The 22,020-nt window shown below is 47.4% G+C and overlaps 2 protein-coding genes across 2 annotated transcripts; both read left to right on the top strand.

Moving 5' to 3' along the window:
- Positions 1 to 754: 754 nt before the first annotated feature.
- Positions 755 to 3,022, top strand: UPK2 (uroplakin 2). Its single transcript, XM_036859752.1, has 5 exons — positions 755 to 853; positions 1,308 to 1,442; positions 1,630 to 1,768; positions 2,025 to 2,095; positions 2,498 to 3,022. Exons 1-5 carry the CDS (start codon positions 778 to 780, stop codon positions 2,632 to 2,634), a joined length of 558 nt encoding a protein of 185 aa, XP_036715647.1. The 5' UTR covers positions 755 to 777; the 3' UTR covers positions 2,635 to 3,022.
- A 7,278-nt stretch (positions 3,023 to 10,300) lies between these two features.
- On the top strand, positions 10,301 to 18,859 carry FOXR1 (forkhead box R1). The gene is made up of 6 exons (XM_036859753.1): positions 10,301 to 10,376; positions 16,336 to 16,410; positions 16,512 to 16,759; positions 17,003 to 17,229; positions 18,110 to 18,348; positions 18,831 to 18,859. Exons 1-6 carry the CDS (start codon positions 10,316 to 10,318, stop codon positions 18,857 to 18,859), a joined length of 879 nt encoding a protein of 292 aa, XP_036715648.1. The 5' UTR covers positions 10,301 to 10,315.
- The last annotated feature ends 3,161 nt before the right edge of the window (positions 18,860 to 22,020 follow it).

Raw genomic sequence — 22,020 nt, 5'->3', positions numbered from 1 at the left:
CCTCTCTCTCTTCTTTATTCTCAAACAGTTCACAAAGGTTGCTGACCAAGGCTGACTGTTCCCACCTCCACCCCCACTGGGTGGGTCAGTGCCCACCTCTCCGAACACTGGAAGTCCTCCCCGGCATCCTTGGTCCCACTCTCGAGAAGAATGGGAAGCACTGTGCGCTCCCGGGCACCCACACCCCTCTGCCTCTCCCAGAGCTCAGGGCCTGGGCCTCAGTGGATGCCAAGAACTGGAACCCCTGGCTCTGCTGCCCCCACCCCCTACTACCTGTTTCTTTCGGCTTCTCTCCCATTCCTGCCCAACCAAGGCCCTTTCAGGAGCCCCTCAAGGTTATTCTCCTCTCCCTGCACACCAGGGCAAACTCAGAACTTGCCGCCCTCCTAGGAAGAACCCCGCACCACCTGAGGGGAACGGTCCTCTACAGGCCGGGCTCCAGATGCACATGCAGGCAGGAACACTCATGCCCTTACACGTGGGTGCCCCAGAAGAAGGGGGTTTTCCTCCCGCCACCTTAGTTACCCTGCCCCTCTGCAGGTGACTAAGCCACCAAGATCCAGCCAGGGCCTCCCCCTTCTTGGTCTGAGGGCTAGCTCCCCATCCTGAAAAACCTGTCTGGGGGCCTCCCCTGAGGCTGTAGGGCCCAAGGGACAGGTTGGACAGGATTCCCCTCTAGCCCCTCCCACCCCCAGGACAAAATCAGACGCCCCCAGGGCAGGCCCTCACTTTCCTTAGGAAGCCACAGCCTGCCAGCACCCACCCCAGCTCCCAGCTATGGCGTCTCCACTGCCTGTCCGGACCTTGTCCTTGATCCTGATTCTGCTGGCTGTCCTGGCCCCCGGGGCTGCAGGTTTCTGCCATCTCTGGCCGGGGTGGGGAGGGGCTCAGGGGTCTGGAGAGGAGGGACTGTGCCTTCCAGGGCTCTCAAAGAGGGGCTGATCTGGCCAGTTGGGGTTGGGGGACTGGAGATGGCAGTGACCAGGCATCAGTCACTGGGGCCCAGGGCACACTCCTGGTCCCAGATCCAGGAGGCAGGGAGGTGTGGGGAAGAGTCCAAGGCTACGTATATGGGTGGGGTTGGGCTCTGCCCCCTTCTGGCACCCAGGGTCTAGTGGCTTGGTGGAGTACCTAGCTTCTTCAGCTCAAGCCTGCCACCTGGTGGTTGCACAGGCAAAGGCTCGTGTTCTGCAAAAGGACTGCAGAATGGGACTCTTCATCCTTAGAGAGGACCCCCAGGGGTGGGGGGCAGATCTGTTGATGAGAGGGGGATTGATCCTCCCCTGTATTCCCTCCTGGCCCCCCAGCCGACTTCAACATCTCAAGCCTCTCTGGTCTGCTGTCCCCAGCACTGACGGAAAGCCTGCTAGTTGCCCTGCCCCCCTGTCACCTCACAGGGGGCAATGCCACACTGATAGTCCGGAGAGCCAATGACAGCAAAGGTCTGCTACCCCCTCCCAGGCATCCCCTAGTCTCCAGAGATCCCTTCCCAGGACACCCGGCATCCCTCCTCCCACTCATCCCTTCCTATTGACCCCCTTCTTGGGCCATCCATACTCTAAATCCTGCCCTTCTCCTTGGGGTCTCCAGAAACTTGACCCTGCCTCACACCCCCAATTTCCTGCCCAGTGGTGAAATCTAGCTTCGTGGTGCCTCCATGCCGCGGACGCAGGGAGCTGGTGAGCGTGGTGGACAGTGGGTCTGGCTTCACGGTCACCCGGCTCAGTGCATACCAGATGACAAACCTAGTACCAGGAACCAAATACTAGTAAGTACCGGACCCTGGCCTGGGGCATCTGTGGGAGGGCCTACAGGAAGAGAAGCTGGGTCCTGACTTTGGTGTTGGTTGTGGGAGGTGGTCAGCATGGGGGAGAGTGAGGGCACAGCTAAAGGGGTGCAAGAATGCACCTCTCCTGGGCACAACAGGAGGCATAGCTGTGAAGGGGGAGGCCTGGGCTCCTTCTTACCCTAAGTCCCAGATACTCACTGAGGATTCTCTCCTCTCCCAAATCTCACCACAAAAGCATTTCCTACCTAGTGACGAAGGGGGCATCCACTGAGTCCACTAGAGAGGTCCCAATGTCCACACTTCCTCGTAAGTAACATCTCAGGGCCCCAGAGCCTTTCCAGGCCCCTCCCACCCCATCCCGCAGCTGCCCCTCCCTGTGCTCCCTTAGCTCCTTTGCTTACCTCTATCTTCACACTGAGCCCTTGGCATTTTAAGTGGCTATTGACTCATCTGCCCACACCGCTAAACTCTGTGGGTAGCGATTGTGTCCGATTAATTTCTGTATCCTCAGTGCCTGACCTAGGAGATGCTTCGTAAATGTTTTTCTGATGGATGTCTGGATCCCTCCAATGAGTCGTTGGTTGGGTGGGTGAATAAATGGGTGAAGGGATGGCTGATTGGATGAATGGATGAGGGGCTAGGCTGGGAGCCTTGCGAAGGATGGGGGCCCCTCCTGACCACAACGGCCTCCCTCCTCTCTTCTGACAGGAAGGAAGGCAGAATCTATTGGGCTGGGAATGGCCCGGACGGGGGGCATGGTGGTCATCACGGTGCTGCTCTCTGTAGCCATGTTCCTGCTGGTTCTGGGCTTCATCATCGCCCTGGCACTGGGCGCCCAAAAGTGAGGAAGACAGCACCGGGCAGCAGGCTCCTCCAGGAAGTCCAAGGCACCGTCCATTTCCCCAGCTCAGGGCTCTGCTTTTGCTCCTGTCTCCTCTGCTGAAAAGACTGCCTGCGCCCAGGCCACAGTCGCCAGGCTCTGGCTCCTCTGGTGCCATCACCTCCCCTCCCTGCCCCCTCTCCACTGCAGCCCTTTCCTCCCTCTGTCCCCCTCCTTGTCCCCTAAGGCCTCACCTTGACCCAACACTCCCTATTATTCCCCTCATCCCACTCGTGTCAGAATTGGTTTTCCTCCCATTTCACCTCTTTAACCAATCCCTACCCATGACAGACAGGAATTTTTCCTTCCCTCAGTGAATTTAGTCCCTACAATAAAACCTGATGCCATGTTGCTGTGTGTGTTTCTCTTCAGCGGGCTCCACTTTGGGGTGAACCTATAGAATCTATGTCCAGGCTGCAGCTGCTCTCAGTCCTCTCTCTGCCCTGGAGCCCCAAAGTTGCGTTTCCCAGGAGGCAGGAAGGGGTGGATGAGATAAGAATCCAAGAGTCAGGGACGTCCCAGGTGGCGCAGTGGTTAAGAATCTGCCTGCCAATGCAGGGGACACGGGTTCGAGCCCTGGTCCGGGAGGATCCCACATGCCGCGGAGCCACTAAGCCCGTGAGCCACAACTACTGAGCCCGCGAGCCACAACTACTGAAGCCCGCGCGCCTAGAGCCCGTGCTCCGTAACAAGAGAAGCCACCGCAATGAGAAGCCCGCGCACCACAATGAAGAGTAGCCCCCGCTCGACACAACTAGAGAAAGCCCGTGCGCAGCAACGAGGACCCAACACAGCCATAAATTAATTAATTAATTAAAAATAAAAAAGAATCCAAGAGTCAGGGTTCTCAGACTCACACCTGGGCTGTGTTTTGCACCCTCCAGAGCAGGCCACCCAAGCAGGGGCCTGGGGTGGGGGTGTGGCCGAGGCTGGTGCACCACGTGGGGACCAGCAGGGCAAGGGGAAGCACTGGGGGAAAGAGAGGCTCTGACCAGGAAAAGACAGAGGGCCACCAGGGTGAGACCCAAGGACAGGGTGTTGGGGGCAAGGGGAGTGGAAAATAGGCGAAAGGGTCTCTAGGAGGAGAGAGCAGAAGTGGAAGAACCCTGCCGGAGGGGGCAAGAGTGGTACCGTGGGGTAACGGAGGGAAAAGAGCGGGAGTGCTCATCCTCATTCACTTGTGTCTTCTCCAATATATATATTCCTTCTAAGGATCTTTGCCTTGCTCTTAGGGGAAAGACCAAAATCTTTGAGGTGACCTTCAAAGACAGCCCTGGGTCTCTCCCCTAACTGCCCCTCTGGCTCTCACCATGTGCCTTCTAATGTCCTGTGTTTCCTCTTGCCTCAGCGCCTTTGCACAGACTATTCCTTAAGCCCAGGCTGCTCTGAAGACTGCCCCCATGCCCACTCCATTCTATTTGCATAGTTAAGCCAGCTTCCCCAGGGAAGCCTTCTCTGACCTCCACCCCCCATTAGGTTGGGTTCTCCTATCCCATCTTGCATAGCATTACTATGTTTATTATGTTTACGTGATTATTCAATTGTCTCCCCACCAGACTTTATGTTCCCTGGGAGTTGTCGCTTTGCTCCCAAGGGCCTGTAGTACCTTTGCGGTGCCTGGGACACAGTGGATACTCAATAAATATTGTTGAATAAGTGAACGAACGAATGAATTAACAAGCCCCTGAAGAGAAGGCGGGGGCTAGGAAAGTGCCAAAAATTCTGCAAAAACAATAAAAAATGACACAGAGTTAGAAGATGCTGGAACAATGGTCTAATGATCCCTTTCTAGAGTAATCCAGGAGCCCGGGAGAGGGAGGCAATAGAAGAGAAGAACAACAATATCTATGAATTCCACGAACTCTAACTTAGCATTTATTATGTGCCAGGTGCTACTGGAGGTGCTAGGAATAAACTGTGAAAAGACACTGTTCCTCCCTCATGGAACTTACATGGAATTTAGTGGAAGATACAGATTCCCCAAAATGTGAACAAGTAAATAAATAAAACTGTCATAAGTGCTATGATAGATGAGAGGAGGTGAACACTGGGACCCTCCTTAGTTTCAGTGGGCCTGACTGAACGGAGGCCTGGCGTCAAGAGGGAGGGTCAGGGAGAATGGTTCAGGCCCTGCTTCCCACCCTAACTGCACCAGCTGAGGGAGGTTTGGTGCCCACCCCTCTTGTACTGTGGGAAGAGCATCAGACAAGGAGCAAAACTGTGCCGCACATTAGAATCATCCAGGGGGGTTTTAAAAATCCCAACACCCAGGCCATACCCCACACCAGAATCAGAATGACTGGGGGTGGGATCCAGGCATTAGTACTTTTTAAAGATCCCCAGGGGATTCCAATGTGCAGCAAAGTTTGGATATTACTGACATAAACATTTTAGAAATTGTGGTAAAATGAACATAACATAAAATGTACTATTTTAACCATTTTTAAGTGTACAGGTCAGTGGCATTAAGTACACTTACATTGTGCAGCCAGCACCACTGTCTATCTCCAGAACCTCAGCAGCCCAAACGGAGATTCTGTACCCATTAAATAATAAGTCCCCATTCCCTCCTCCTCTACCCTTGGCAACCACCGTTCTTTATGTCTCTATAAATTTGGCTATTCTAGATATACAAGTGGAATTGTACAAAATTTGTCCTTTTGTGTCTGGCTTATTTCACTTAGCATAATATTTTCAAGGCTCATCCATGTTGTAGCATGCATCAGAACAATTTAAGGTTAAATAATATTCCACTGTATGTATATACCACCTTCATCCACTGATGGACATTTGGGTTGTTTCCACTTTTAGATATTGTGAATAAGGCTGTCGAACATGGGTATAAAGATGTATGTTCAAATCTCTGATTTCACTTCTTTCGGTTATATACTGAGAAATGAGATGGCTAGATCATATGGTAATTCTACATTTTTTTTTTCAATTTTATTTTATTTTTTTGGCTGCATTGGGTCTTCACTGCTGTGCACGGGCTTTATCTAGTTGCATTGAGTGGAGGGCTACTCTTCGTTGCGGTGCACAGGCTTCTCATTGTGGTGGCTTCTCTTATTGCAGAGCACGGACTCTAGGCGTGCAGGTTTTAGTAGTTGCAGCATGCGGGCTCAGTAGTTGCGGCACGTGGGCCCTAGTGTGCACGGACTTCAGGAGTTGTGGTGAGTGGGCTCAGTAGTTGTGGCTTGCAGGCTTAGTTGCTCTGCAGCATGTGGGATCTTCCTGGACCAGGGATTGAACCTGTGTCCCGTGCATTGGCAGACGGATTCTTAACCACTGTGCCACCAGGGAAGTCCCTACATTTTTTGGTTTGAGGGCCTGCACCATTTTACATTCCCACCAGCTATTCACAAGGATTCCAATTTCTCCACATCCTAGTCAACAGTTGCTATCTTCTGTGTTTTGTTTATTTTTATAATAGCTGTCCCAATGGATGTGGTAGTATCTCATTGTGGTTTTTATTTGCATTTCTCTAATGTTAATGATATAAAAGCACATCTTTTCATGTGTTCATTGGACATTTGTATTTCTTCTCTGGAGAAATGTCTATTGAAGTCCTTTGCCCATTTTTAAACTGGGTTGTTTGGGTTTTTTGATGAGTTGTGGGAGTTCTTTATATATTCTGGATGTTAACACCTTATCAGAGATATGATTTACATGATATAAACATTCTTAAATGATACACTAATTTTAAAAGGGCTATGGGGGTGGGGGTGGGGGTGTGATGAACTGGGAGATTGGGATTGACATATATACACTAATATGTATAAAATAGATAACTAATAAGAACCTGCCGTACAAAAAATAAATAAATAAAATAAAATTCAACAACAACCAAAAAAGGGCTATAGGGGACTTACTTCCCTGGCACTCCAGTGATTAAGACTCTGTGCTCCCAATGCAGGGGGCATAGGTTCGATCCCTGGTTGGGGAACTAAGATCCCGCATGCCACACAGTATAGCCTAAAAAATAAATAAATAAAAGGAAAAAAAATAAAAATAAAAAATAAATAAAAAGGGCTATAAAAGGGTGGATGCATTACAATAATATTTTTTGTTGTTGTTGTTGTTTTGTTTTGTTTTTTTAAATTTATTTTATTTATTTATTATTTATGGCTGTGTTGGGTCTTTGTTTCTGTGGGAGGGCTTTCCCTAGTTGTGGCAAGTGGGGGCCACTCTTCATCGCGGTGCGCGGGCCTCTCACTATCGCGGCCTCTCTTGTTGTGGAGCACAGGCTCCAGACGCGCAGGCTCAGTAATTGTGGCTCACGGGCCCAGCTGCTCCCTGGCATGTGGGATCTTCCCAGATCAGGGCTCGAACCCATGTCCCCTGCATTGGCAGGCAGATTCTCAACCACTGCACCACCAGGGAAGCCCACAATAACATTTTTTATAAAACAAAAATGAAACACTCATAAGGAAAAAGATTGGAATAATATATATCAGAATGTAATTAATTATTATCTCTGGTTGATAGCAAGAATGATTTTTATTTTATTGTTTTTTCTTTGTGCTTTCTATACTTCCAAGTTTTATGCATCAAACATGTATTATTTTTATAATTAGGTAAATTGTCATAAAAACTATTATTATTGATATTAAAGGTAGAGTCCCAGTAAATTTTTTAAAAGAAAGCTGTTGTTTTCACCATAGTTAAAACAATATATATTGAGGGTCTCCTATGCATCAGGTACTACTCTCAAAATTTCTGGTCGGGACTTTCCTGGTGGCTCGGTGGGTAAGAATCCGCCTGCCAGTGCAGGGGACACGGGTTCGAGCCCTGGTCCAGGAAGATCCCACATGCCACAGAGCAACTAAGCCCGTGTGCCACAACTACTGAAGCCTGCACGCCTAGAGCCTGTGCTCTGCAACAAGAGAAGCCACTGCAATGAGAAGCCTGCGCACCACAACGAAGAGCAGCCCCCGCTCGCCACAACTAGAGAAAGCCCACGTGCAGAAACGAAGACCCAACGATGCCAAAGATAAATAAATAAATTATTAAAAAAAAAAATCTGGTCTAGTAGACAAGGAACAGGCAACACAATATAGGGTGGATGAGCTCTGATGGGAAAACCCAGTATGCACAAAGGAACCAGAGGGGGCTGCCTCACCCTCTGGCCAAATCTGAACAATTTAAGAATTAAAACAAATAATTACAGTACTGAATTATGATCCACTCTGTAAAATAAGAATCAATCCTTTGAGTCCATACTGATAACAAATAAACAAAACGAGATAAGGAAAAGCTCTTCTTTACAACAGAATGCCAACTAAATAAATGGAGATGTAATGATTGATTTAGAAAAATCAGGGAATTCCCTGGCGGTCCAGTGGTTAGGACTCAGTGCTTTCATTATCGTGGCCCTGCGTTCGATCCCTGGTTGGGGAACTAAGATCCCGCAGTCAAAAAAAAAAAAAAAAATCATCATTTCACACCCATGATAGTAATGATTGATTTAGGCAAGAATCGTAAATGGACGCTAGAATCTGTGGGTCCAAACTTGATGAGAAACAGGATTTTAGATCACTTTAAAGTATCTCCTCACAAATTGCTTACTAATTACAAAAGAAAAAAAAAAGGTAACTTCACAGTTGAGAAACATGATGGATACCACAAATAATGAGACAAACTGACATCATGGGCCTCTTGATGTGATGTACTAAGAAGGAAACAAAATCACTTCTCTGGTATTGTTGCCAAAAATGCATAATCTAAGTCTAATTATGAGGAAATCAGGGACATTCTACAAAATAAATGGCCTGTACTCTTCAAAAATGTCAATGTTATGAAAGATTTAAAAGTCTGGTGGGGGAGTGGTGGGATGAATTGGGAGATTGGAATTGACATGTATACACTAATATGTATAAAATAGATAACTAATAAGAACCTGCTGTATAAAAAATAAATAAATAAAATTCAAAAAAAATTTTAAAATAAATAAATAAAAGTCTGAGAAACTGCTCCAGATTAGAGACTAAACAGACATAAATATTAAATGCCCTGCATGATCCTGAATTGGATGCTAGACCAGAAAACAAATTAAAAAAATAAAGGACACTATTGGCACAATTGGTGAAATCTGAATAGAATGTGTATCTCAAACATAGTATTTAATCAATGTTAAATTTTTTTTTTTAAAGAATTTTTTTTTAACGCATTGTTTACTTTGTTTATTTATTTATTTTTGGCTGTGTTGGGTCTTCATTTCTGTGCGAGGGCTTTCTCTAGCTGTGGCAAGCGGGGGCCACTCTTCATCGCGGTGCGCGGGCCTCTCACTACCGCGGCCTCTCTTGTTGTGGAGCACAGGCTCCAGACGCGCAGGCTCAGTAATTGTGGCTCACGGGCCTAGTTGCTCCGTGGCATGCAGGATCTTCCCAGACCAAGGCTCGAACCCGTGTCCCCTGCATTGGCAGGCAGATTCTCAACCACTGCGCCACCAGGGAAGCCCATCAATGTTAAATTTTGATGATTTTCTTGTTTCTGATTTTCTGGTTATGTAAACCAATATCCATGTTTTTAGTAAATACACACTGAGGGCTTCCCTGGTGGCGCAGTGGTTGAGAGTCTGCCTGCCAATGCAGGGGACACGGGTTCGAGCCCTGGTCTGGGAGGATCCCACATGCCACGGAGCAACTAGGCCCGTGAGCCACAATTACTGAGCCTGCGCGTCTGGAGCCTGTGCTCCGCAACAAGAGAGGCCGCGATAGTGAGAGGCCCGCGCACTGTGATGAAGAGTGGCCCCCACTTGCCGCAACTAGAGAAAGTCCTCGCACGGAAACGAAGACCCAACACAGCCATAAATAAATAAATAAATAAATAAAATAAAATAAAGAAAAAAAAAAGTGATATTAAAAAAAAAAAAAAGAAAATACACACTGAAGTATTTGTGGGTAAAGGGACATGACGTCTGCAAATTACTCTCACAAACAGTTCAGAAAAAACAATGTATGTCTTACATACATGGAGACAAAAGCAAAAATGTGATGAAATGTTAATAATTGGTATAATTGGTGAGTTACAGGATTTAGGTATACTGGAATTTTTTATAGTATTCTTGGGACTTTTCTGTAAATTTGAAATTATGCAAAACAAAATTTAAATATCACCATTCAAAAAAATAAAATAATAAAAAAATCACCATTTAATCCTATCTCCACCATATACTTACAGATGTAATCTTGGATAAACCATGAAATCTTCCAAACTTCTAGAAAGTAGCTATTAATACCACCACGGGATCATTCTTCAAAGGTAGACTGATTTACTAAATAAAAGAAGAGCTTGGTGCAAATGTAGAGGGGAAAGAGGGCCTGGGGTACCTCCCTTCTGGACCCCCAAGGTTCCCAAATGAAAGCGGGGCAGGGGGGGCTTGCAGAAAGACGTGGCAAGGAGCACTCAGTGGAGGCTCGAGAGCAAGGGTGTCAGACGGACCGGGCACACCTGAGCGGGCTCCGACCTAACTCAATCAGAGCGCGGGTATTTGAGGAAGTGCCTCCTAGGCCTCAGCCTCAGTCTCTCCAGACTCTCCCACCCTGTGCCGGCTCTCCCTCCTCTAGCTAATCGTGGATCTGAAGCTCCAGCACCTAGACTTCTGGGCCAGCCTCCATGGCCAGGTCCCGGGATTGCTGGACTGGGACATGGGGAACGAGTGCTTTCTGGCCTTCACCACTACGCACCTGCCCTTAGCGGAACAGAACCGTGAGTGTCCGAGAGGGGGGTCGTGGGGGATGGGCGCGCCGCGGAGGGTCGGAGGCTCCTGGGCGCGCAGGACCGGAAGCTCCCCGGCCTTTGACTCGCTTGCCACTCGCCCCCATGAGTCCCGTGACGTATGTCGCGTTACCGGGCCCCGCGCCCCCTTTGCTGAACCCCGGATCTCCCACCCCGCCCCCACTTTTTCCGAGGGGCAATGGAGTCCCCGCCTCGACCGAAAGCCCAGGGAGGGCAGGGGTCCTGCCTGAACACGGCCTTTCAATCCTACCCCACCCACCCCGGCTAAATCCCAGAACTTTCTAGGCCTCTTCTCGGCCTTTTCTCCGTGGCGCCTACGCCATCGGGGCACACTACGTTTTCGTTCATCTTTCTCTTAAAATCTTTTTAAAATCGGTTTTGTTCGTGGCTGTATCCCCACCTCTTAATACATTGTCTGACACCTAGAGGTGCTCAATATTTGCTGAATGGATAGTTGACCGTTGTCTTTTAAAAACTTTTTTTGTTTGGTCCTCAAGTGTTGCGATTTGAGTTAATCACCTCCTACATTCATGGTACAAGATTGCCATCTGTTTGGGCAAAGTACTTGGATTAACTCATTCAATCCCCACCCACTTTTGTCACCTCCCACACTCCCAAGTATCTACCCTAATCCGTTTAATATCTTTAGATAGGTGTATCTTTGAAAACTGTTTAGCATTATTTTGCTTTTATAGGTGAACTTAATTTACATAAACTCATTGCTTTTTTTCCCCTCATTCAAATTGTTTTTGAGAGTTATTTCGGTTGCTAAATGCAGATCTGGTTCATCATTTCTGACTGCTGTGCGGTATTCTATCATCTGCATACATTACTTTTTGCATTTTAATTCTCCTTACTGATGGAGACAAAACTCCACTGGAACTCTTTGCCACCATAAGTAATGCTGACGAACATTCTTGTATCTTCACTGATTCAAGAAATATTTATTGAGCACCTCCAATTTGCCAGGCACTGTTCTGGACACTCATGTGATACATCATGAACAAAACAGACAAGTCTTCATGGAGCTGACATTCTACTGGGGCCACACAGGCAATCCACATTAAAAAAAAAAAAATATATATATATATATATATACATATATATGGTATGTTATAAGGTGATAACTGAGATGGGGGAAAAAAGGACATGGTAAGAGGGCTCAGGAATGGGGGCTGGGAGGTGGTGGCAGCTACAGTTTTAAATAGGGTCATCAGGTTGGTCTTCATTGGGAACATAGTATATGAGCAGAGCAGAGTTGAAGGAGGTGAGATAGTGAGCCGGAGGATACTTAGAGGAAAATTTCCCAGGCAGAAAAAATAGCCAGTGTAGAAGCCCTCAGGAATATGCCTGGAGGAACCGGTAAAGAGGCCAGTGAGGCTGGATCAAAGTAAATAAAGAGGAGAGTTCAGAGGGTGTGGGTCATGGAGCAGAGATCAGGAAGAGCCGTCTTCCCCTTTGAGGGCGTTAGGGTTGACTCCAAGTAAGATGCAGCATGGTTGAAAGGTTTGGAACAGAGGAGTGACATGATCGCCAGCTTAGTGAGTGACCTGTGCCATTGCATAGTGTGCCTATACTTGGTTTAATGTCCTGGTATCACTGTCTTAAGATTTTTAATAGTTTTTGAACAAGGAGGCCCACATTTTCCTTTTTTGAACAAGGAGGCCCACATTTTCCTTTTGCACTGGGCGCTACAAATTATGTAGCTGATCCTGAATGATCTATAGTCTGAAAAGATCACTGTGGCTGCTGGGTTGAGGGTACACTGTAAATGTAGAGCGACTGGGAAGCCAGGAGACTAGTTAGGAGGCTACTGTAGTAATCCAGACAAGAGCCGATGGCAGACTGCACCACCAGGGTGGTGGCAGAGGATATGGTGAGAAGGTAGAACCACGTGGATTCGCTTGATGGATTGGATGTGTGGTGTAAAAAAGAGAGATTAGAGGATGACTCATCCAGAGTTTTTGGCTGATCAAGAGCAAGGATGGGTTGTCTTGTAGTGAGATGGGGTAAGCTCCTGATAGGATGTTTAGGGAGGAAAATCAGGAATTCTGTTCTGAACATGCTGAGTTTGAGATATTTTTTAGATATCCAAGTAGAAATGTTGAGTAAGCTGGTGAATATATAAGTCTGCAATTCTGGAGAGAGGTATGCAGATATAAATTTTGAGAGTCTTTGGTACACGCCTGGCATTTAAGGGGTGAGAATAGAGAAGAACCAAGGATGAGCCCTGGGGGGGCATTCCATTCTAAAGATATTGGAGAGGAGATAAACCAAAAAAACTGAGGAAGTGACCGTTAAGAATCAAAACTGATATTGTGGTTTCCTGGAAACCAAGTGAAGAAAGTGTTTCAATGAAGGAGTGGTCACAGGACAGGAACACTGCTGTGAGAGATCAGGTCGGAGGTGGGCTGACTATTGGATTTAGCAAAGCAGAGCCTTGATTATATGGTTTTGGTGGAGTGCAGCCTTGATCATAGTGGTTTTGGGGGAGTGGTGGAGGAGGAAGACTGATTGGCAAGGCTTTAAGTGTGGAAGGGAGAGGAAGTGGAGACAAAGTATAGGCAATTCTTTCGAGGAGTTCTTCCTCAAAGGAAAGCAAAAATATGGAGTAGTGGCCTGGCACAGAAAGTGGGGATAAAAGAAGTTCTTGTTTTTAATAAGATGAGAGAATTAACAGCATATTTGAATGATGATAATGGTCCAGAGACAGAAATTTATAACAGAAGAGAGAGGAGACTGGAATTCCCTGGCCGTCCAATGAGTAGGACTTGGCGCTTTCACTGCTCCCTGGTCAGGAAACTAAGATCCCACAAGCCTCCTGAGGCCAAAATAAATTTCAAACACTGTCCTTGAGGAGGTGTGGGGCCACCTGTGTCAGAGAGAGCAGGGGAGGGAGATGGACAGAGGCACTATCCTTTGATCCCACTGAGATCACCCGTCTGTTGATCTCATCACCCTTTCCCTGCTCTCAAAGAGCAGAGTTAGAGAGGATGTCCTCTCTTTAACTAACCTAGAATCCCCCAGTCAAACAGGCTCACTCTCTTGCATACACCGTTGACTCCTTTGGCTCTCTATGGCTTTGGAACACTTGCTTGGCCAAACCACAACCCTGATTAAATCCAGCTCTACCAAACAAGTGCTCCAAAGCCATAGATCAATGGATTGGGGTTATCAGTTGGTATCAAAAGAGATGGTTGGAAAGAGGAGGTGGTGCATTTTTACATGGTGCAAAAATGAGGTTATGGAGAGGTTGCAGTTATTGGTTTAGGTTATGACAGTGAGGACTGTCTATGTTAGGATGGAAGGCAGAATTTTGGGAGCAGAAGAGTTCAAGAAACTAGAGGCCAGGTTATTAGGATAATCATCTATGTATCTATTGAAATAGCCAAGATTTAAGGCAGGAGTAGCACTAGTGACAGTGAGCCAGGAACTATATTCCTCTAAATGAGGGGGAGTGGCCGAGAATTTGGTAGATGATGGTAGCAATGAAAATTAGTATATAAATTCCTCTTTTAACTTGAGTAGACACACCCAGAATTAGACAGTAAATTGTAGTGCTGCCTGATTATTCTTCACCAGCACCGGTTGCTATTCAGATGTAATAAAGGATCCTATTTCACTGCATCTTTGCCAACACTTGGTATTACCTCTTTTTATAATTCTTGTCAGTTTGATGTAAAGTATTATATCATTCTTTTATTGTGTTCCTATTACTAGTAAGGCTGAGCATCTTCAGGTAGCCTCTCCTTCTGAATACTGATTCGTATCTTTCACCCATGTATAGATTTGTCTTAGCCTTTTATTTTTTGATTTGTAGGAGCTGTCTATCAGAGAATTGAGAGTTCTGGAGATGACTTTTTTTCTGGTTTATTATCTATGGATTTTTTTTTCCCTTGTGAGTTTTACTGTGCAGAACCTTTCAATTTTTATGTGTTATAATATCTGCATTAAATGTATAGGTTAATTTGAGGATAATTGGCATCTTTATAATATGTATTATATGTCTTTGTTTATTGAAGTCTTTTAGGTCCTTAAGTAGTAAGTACATCTTTTTCACATAAAGGTCCATTCTTTGATGAGTTAATCCCTAGATACATTATAACTTTGGTTGCTATTGTGAACAGCACCTTTTTGGGAAAAAAAATTATTTTCCAGTTTCTTAATGCTGGTATAGAGGAACAGTGGTGATTAGTATGTTGGTCTTATATCCAGCAAACTTGCTGGACTCTTATCGGTTCTAATAATTTATATATCGATTTTGTATGGTTTTCTGTTAATCTATGTTTTTTTCTGTAAATAATTATAGTTTTGCCTTTTTCTTTCTTGTATCTCTTACTACTTTTTCCTTTTTAGAATACTGTGTTGAACATTAACGATGTAATGGGCATCCTTTCTAATTACTGAGCTCTCTAATAAGTATATCATCATTTTCCAGACAAAAACCTAGATTCATCTGTAATATGATGACACTCATGGGGACAATGAGGGGGACAAAAATAGTTCCCCCTACCTGGACCAGAAGCCAGCTTCATGTCGAGCAGCTAGCTCTAATATATACCTGATTTACTCTGAGCCCACCATGTATTCATTCATCCAGTTAAGTTGAGCTCCTCCCATGTGCCAGGCAGTGAAGGAGACAGACCTGGAGATAGACACTAAGCAGGTAATTACAATAAAATGTGTGCTACAGGAGTGTTTGGACAGGTAGTCAGAGAAGGCCTGCTTTAGAAAGATGTTTAAACAGAGACCTGATGGGTGAGTAGCATTTAACTAGGCAAGCAGGAAGAGGGAAGAGTGTTTCTTTCCAGCAAAGGGAACAGCTTATGGGAAGGCAGAGGATCTAGATGTGGTCTGTTGGAGATGGGTGGAGAGCCTGGGAGGAATGACTCAACACTGATGAGAAGCCAGGGCCTTGTAGACTATCTCAGGAATTTAGATTTGGCCCAAAGGCAATGGAAAGCCATCAAAAGGCTTTACACTGAAGGGTGGCATGATTGGATTAACATTTTGGGAAGATCACTCAAACTGCAATACGGTAAATTAAAGAAAAGAAGATAAACAGACCTTTTAGGTTATAGGCTTGGACTAGGATGGTAGAACTTGGTGATTGATTGGGTGTGGCTGTACGGGAAAGAGGAGTCAAGAATGATTTCCACTCACGGACATAGAAAACAAACTTATGGTTACCAAAGGGGAAGTGGTGGGGGGGGGCGTGGGGGGGGATAAATTAGGAGTTTGGGATTAACAGATACACACTGCTGTACATAAAATAGATAACAAACAAGGGCCTACTGTAGAGCCCAGGGAACTATGTTCAATATCTTGTAATAACCTACAGTGGAAAAGAATCTGAAAAAGAATGTGTATATATATGCGTGTGTGTGTGTGTGTGTGTGTGTGTATAAAACTGAATCACTTTGCTGTACACCTGAAACGAGCACATTGTAAATCAACTATACTTCAACTAAAAAATTGAGGAAAAAAAAAAAAAAGAATGATTTCCAAGTATCTAGCCTGGACAGCTGGTTAGATGGTGCCATATGCTGAAACAAGGAATGCAGGAGCAAGAGCAGGAAAATGGAGTTGAGTTTTAGAAATGTTGTTCAAATGCCTGTGGGTTATCCCATGGGCAGTTCTAGTTAAGGGCTGGCAGAGAAGTCTGGGCTAGAGATAAAGATTTGTAAGCCTTGAGTTTATAGATGGTGACTGACTAAAGTAACAGGCATTAATGAGATGGTTTAGGGGCTGTAATGTGGGGTGAGAAGAGAAGAATGCAGAGGAGAATGAAAAGGTCAGAGAGGTAAGGGGAAACCAGTAGAATATGGCATCATAACTTCCCAGGCAGGGCCCGTAGCCACTTCCCAGGGAAGCTTCAAGGGGCCAAAATGAAAATCCTAGGATGTTTTGACTCTCTTCTTTTTGCTAGTTGCCAGATATAAACTCCGAATAGTTGAGCCACCAAAACTACCTCTGGAAAAAAAACCCAACCCTGATAAAGATGGTGAGTAGATGGGAGTGAGTTCTCTGACATGGCCCTGTGGCCTGGGCGGGACACCCAAAGCCCATGACCTATGGCCCGCAATCTCCTTTTTCTCTGCACAGGTCCAGATTTCGAGCCCAACCTGTGGATGTGGGTAGACCCCAACATCGTGTTCCCCCCTGGAAAGCTGGAGGTCCCAGAACCCAGTAAGGGGAAGAATCTGACAAGCATAGTCCCTTCCCCTCAGCCACCCCCAAAAGAAGACGACTTTGCCAAATGCCCACAGGCCACAGTGGTGGAGTCGCCATCACTTTCTGGAGACCAGTATCCCCCTCGGAAGTGGTTTGCCTCTTCCCCCAGCAACTGGGAGGTAGGGATTTCTGGGGTGTGGGCTGGACTTGGGATGTAGGCAGGGTGGGCACAGGGATGATGCAGCAGAGAGTTCTGTTTTCTTAGGGCCCTAACGAAGGGTTAATGGGTTCAGAAATTAGCTGTGCCCCTGGGTTGGGGAGAAGCCCAGATGGTGGCCCTAGACCACCACCCCTTCCTGCCACTGCACCCCTGGAGTAGAGGCCGTGGAGTCAGGACCAGTTCCTACTCTGTGCTCCTCTAGCTCACAGAAGAGGAGGAGGCTGAGGACCAGGATGACAGCTCCTCTGTGGCTCTCCCGTCCCCTCACAAAAGGGCCCCCCTCCAGAGTCGGAGGCTTCGGCAAGCCAACAGCCAGGAGGGGGGGCTGTGGTCCCGGCCCCCTCTCAATTACTTCCACCTAATTGCACTGGCATTAAGAAACAGTTCCCCCTGTGGCCTCAACGTGCAACAGATCTACAGTTTCACTCGGTATGTGCAGGGGGGGGCCCTGTGAGGAGGGCGAAGGGAGGGGGCAGGGCCCTGCTCTGATACCTTCCAGGCCCTGGGCTGCTGCTTCAGTTCCCCCATCTGGGGCTGAGAGGATACTTCTCCTTTCCCAGGCACTGGTTCTGGGTTGTCCCCGAATGTGTGTCCACACCTCACATAGACAGGAAGATAGCCACCCCACCCCCTTTCACATCTAAGAAACTCCAACCTTTTTATACCTTAGTTCCTTAAAATATAAAATCACCCGGGTCATAAATTCTCCCATCTTCCCTCTCAAGAGGGAAGTATAAAATCTGGTTTAAAATAAACCCAGTATAAAATCTGGTTTCCCCAACAGTTTCTCACATGCTTTCCCTTTGGACTGAACTGCCTGGCACAGCCTGTTCCCCAAGGACCCGGGGAAGCCGGGCTGAGAAGGGATTTACGTTGAGCTTTGAGAGTCGGGTACCCATGACTATGACGAGTTTCTCAGACCTTTTCCCTCTATTATCAGACGAGTCACAGAGTATTAATCCTCAAGAGGCATCCTCCTTGACCAGGATTCCTCTGACAGGAGCTTGTTGGCCTGATTTCTGCTCTGTTCCTGTTGCAAGTCAAACTCCTGAGCCCTCGGAGGGAGGGAGGAAAGCGAGCCGGGGAGTGGGGGCAGTGAACTGGGTCTATAAGGTGAGGCTCTGCACAAGCACTGCGCCAGGTGGAGGTCTGACACATGCTCAGTCGGCAGAGTGCGTCGTGGGCCAGCTTGCCCTTCTCCGACGTGAGAGAAGGGCTGAGGCTCCTGGCCCCGGGGGAGAACATTCTCCAGGGTAAGGCGTCTCCCAGAGAGACCACACCTCTCCTTACCATTCCTCCCTGTCTGCAGACAACATTTCCCCTTTTTCCGGACGGCTCCTGAAGGCTGGAAGAATACCGTGCGTCACAATCTCTGTTTCCGAGACAGCTTTGAGAAAGTGCCGGTCAGCATGCAGGGTGGCGCCAGCACACGGCCCCGATCCTGCCTCTGGAAGTTGACCGAGGAGGGACACCGCCGCTTTGCAGAGGAGGCCCGCGCCTTGGCCTCCACTAAGCTGGAAACTATCCAACAGTGCATGAGCCAGCCAGGTGTGAGGCCTCGTCACACGTGGGGCCGAGGGAAGGGGCCCTGAAGATCCTGACCCAAGGCCGAGTATGCAGAGAAGGAGCCAGGGTCACACGGGGGAGGGGGCGGGGAGGGGGTGGCACCTTCTGTAGGAAGGGGAGAGGAGAGCAGTGTTCTGAGACCCTGGGGTGGTGCCTGCGTCAGGGGTCCCCCCCCACACACAAGCACGGAACCTGAGGTGCTGGGAGTTGATGGAGAAACAGCTAAGGTGCAGCTGGCCCTACTCACAGCCCCGCAGCTTGGGGAAATGGTGACCACACAATGTGAGAAGCATGGTATAAGCAGTTCTCTGCAAAGGGGGCTTTTTCTTCTCCTGGAGACCAGGTGGCATTTGGGCCTTGAGAGAGGAAAAGTAGATCATTTGCCGTGAGAGAGCTTTCCAGGCTTATGGAACAGCGTCTGCAAACGGCAGATAGATCCCTTTGACTTTCTTCTTTCCTTACAGATGTGATGCCCTCCCTCTTTGACCTTTAGTTCCACAAACCAACCGTCAGCCCATGCCTTATTAAAGTTATCTGCAGCACCCTGGTGTGTGCGTGGTCTGAGGATGGGGCAGGGGTGGGGGCGGAGGTGAGCTCTGAGGTTGGAAATGGGATGCCCTCAGAGCTGATGGGTGGGGCAGTTGCCTGATGCACAGCAAAGGGAGCCCATACTCTTCCTTCTTCAAAGGAAGAAAACACTCAACCCTCTTTAGGGTCCCATTTTTCTTGGGAGATGCTATCATAAAGCAGCCAGGCCTGCAAAAGGCCCCCCCAAATCACCACCCACTCATAGGAGTGGATGTAATCAGCCGGGGACAATGAGGAGAGGCCTAGGGAAACACATCATCTATGGAACAGTTGAAGGAAAGACCCTTATAGGAGGCCATGAAGGAGCAGTGAGAAAGGTGAAAGGAAAGAATTTCTTGAGAAAAGGAGTAGCCAGGCTTAAGTCTCATTTCCCCCATTTAAGCATTGGGGGTGAGGGGTGGGAACTGAGAGCTGAGAGGCATGGCCCTTCCATATTTCCGGTTTCAGTAGAAACCAGAGTACTTGTCCTTAGAGGCTGCAGATCACAGCTGGGCTGCTGTGGCTTCCCTGGTTGCAGGAGACCGTGTCCAGGGCAAGGCCAGCTGCCAGCCTCAGACCTGAGGGATAGGGAGAAGCCAGGGGGACAAGTAAGGAAGGAACGAGATTCAGAGCTGTGTCGGGATGCCACGGACATTCCCACAGTGCTTGAAGTTCACGCTGGGTTTCCCACAGGGCTGAGATGACCCTTCTCATTCCCTCTCCTGCTCTTCCCTCACCCCACAACAGGCCTGTACAGAAACATGGCTCCAGCCTCAGACACTGTCCCAGGGGACTGGGCATCACTACTCCCCAGAGGTAGCAGTGGGTAGTGTGTGAGTCTCAAGAAGGGCACTGGCTCTCAGCTCTGATGTAGCTGCTTGCTGCTCTTGCATCCTCGTTCTAGAAGAACCTGCCTCAGGCAGCCACTTTCTCTTTAAGCTTGAGTGTCTTGATCAGGAAAATGAGTTAATGATGGCTCTTTCTTTTTTTAATTTTTATTTATTTTTATTTTTTTTGGACACACAGCATGGCATGTGGGATCTTAGTTCCCCTACCAGGGATTGAACCCGCGCCCCCTGCAGTGGAAGCGCGGAGTCTTAACCACTGGATCGCCAGGGAAGTCCCTGATGGCTCTTTCTTAGTACTGTACCAGCATTGAGATGTGGGGGGATGGAGTAGAGTGCTTCATACCAAACCTGGCTCCCAGTTCTAAATAAATGGTAGCTGTTTTTTTGCTTCTTGTGATGTCTAGTTAGGACCCGCCTCCTTCCTCCAGGATGCTGGTGGGCTAGTGATGGCCTGGATTTACTTTCAGCACTTGGCAACTCTCAGTGGGAGCCGGGGCCTTGCTCCATCTCTGACTCCCCGCTCTGCTCCCGCTCAGCAGATCACCTGTCATCTCTCACTGTATCTTCTTTAGCACAGTTTTCTTAACATTTCTAAACTTCAGTTTCTTTTGCATGCAAATTGGGGATAGTAAAAGTACACACAGACTTGATTTGGGAACTAAATAGGACAATGGAAAGTGTGTAGTCCTGTGTCTGGCATATTAACATTGAGTGCTTACAATTGGACCAGACATCATTCTAAGTGCATTTGCAGGTTTAATCCATACAGAGGCCTTAAGGAGTAGGTACTGTTATTCTTCTCAGGTCATTGAGTGTGATAGCTATTTAAGGAGTTGCCTTCATTTCTGTCCACTTATTCAGCCCTTAATCCCTTGCAGTCTATAGCACTATAAAATCAGACTGCCTCCTCCCTAGTCTCTGAAACATGGTATTCCTGAAAGCATGGCCCATGCCCTATCTGACCAAAATCTTTACCTTTGAAGAAAGGCCCCGGTTCATCTGCTTGGTTTGCACGTTTTTGGTAACAGACATGCAGTCTCGCCCTAGTCACTTGTCCGTCACCACAACCACCTCTGCTCTACCCGCTCCAGCTTTGCATTCATTCTGGAATATGCACCAAAAGCAGTGCTAGGCCAGGGGCTCTCACTGGCCCTATGGTTGCCGCAAGGATGTGGGGGACTGGCAGGCCCAGGAGTGTCAAGTGTCAGTGCAGGAGGCAGTGTCTCACCTTAAAGAGCTGAGCCTCATACTGAAGGCCATTGAGAATGAGCTGAGCCAAGAACCTAACCCGGTTTTACACCTAAGCAGAAAGTATTTGTTGTGTTGTTTTATTATATACTGAATTTTCCAGGAATGCAACTCTTATGTAAAGTGAAGGAAGACTGTACTTTTTTTAGTTTGGAAGTTTTCTGAGAGTTGTTTGCCATTTCGGAAAATCACTTCACTGACAGCAAAGCTGCTCTGGTATTTAACTCACCAATACCACATGCCTGTATTGGTCTGTTTGTATTTGTTGTAATCATCGGGATTCTACATGTATAAACAAATATTTAGCTATTTCAAGGTAGCCAATATACAGAAAAAAGTATTTTCAGGACTTCCCTGGTGGCGCAGTGGTTAAGACTCTGCACTCCCAATGCAGGGGGCACGGGTTCGATCCCTGGTCAGGGAACTAGATCCCACACGCATGCCGCAACTAAGGAGCCGGCGAGCCACAACTAAGACCTGGTGCAAACTAATTAATAAATTAAAAAATCAGAATAGCTCTATATCCATTTTTAAAAAAGTATTTTCAATAATCATTTGAATGACTTCTCTTTAAGCTATTCACAATAAGTATCTACAAATTTTTAACTGTCTCATATTTTCAAATATAGTTTATTGGACTTCCCTGGCGGCGCAGTGGTTAAGAATCCACCTGCCAATGCAGGGGACACGGGTTTGAGCCCTGGTCTGGGAAGATCCCACATGCCACGGAGCAACTAAGCCCGTGTGCCACAACTACTGAGCCTGCGCACTACAGCCCGTGAGCCACAACTACTGAAGCCCGTGCACCTAAAGCCCATGCTCCACAACAAGAGAAGCCACCGCAATGAGAAGCCCACGCACCGAAACGAAGAGTAGCCCCTGCTCGATGCAACCAGAGCCACGTGCAGCAACGAAGACCCAACACAGCCAAAAATAAATAAATAAATTTATAAAAAAGAATATATATAGTTTATCCATTAGAATACATTTT

Source organism: Balaenoptera musculus, chromosome 8 (genome assembly GCF_009873245.2).
Source record: "Balaenoptera musculus isolate JJ_BM4_2016_0621 chromosome 8, mBalMus1.pri.v3, whole genome shotgun sequence".
NCBI classification, from domain to species: Eukaryota; Metazoa; Chordata; class Mammalia; order Artiodactyla; family Balaenopteridae; genus Balaenoptera; species Balaenoptera musculus.
This window is presented reverse-complemented; position numbering and strand designations above follow the sequence as displayed.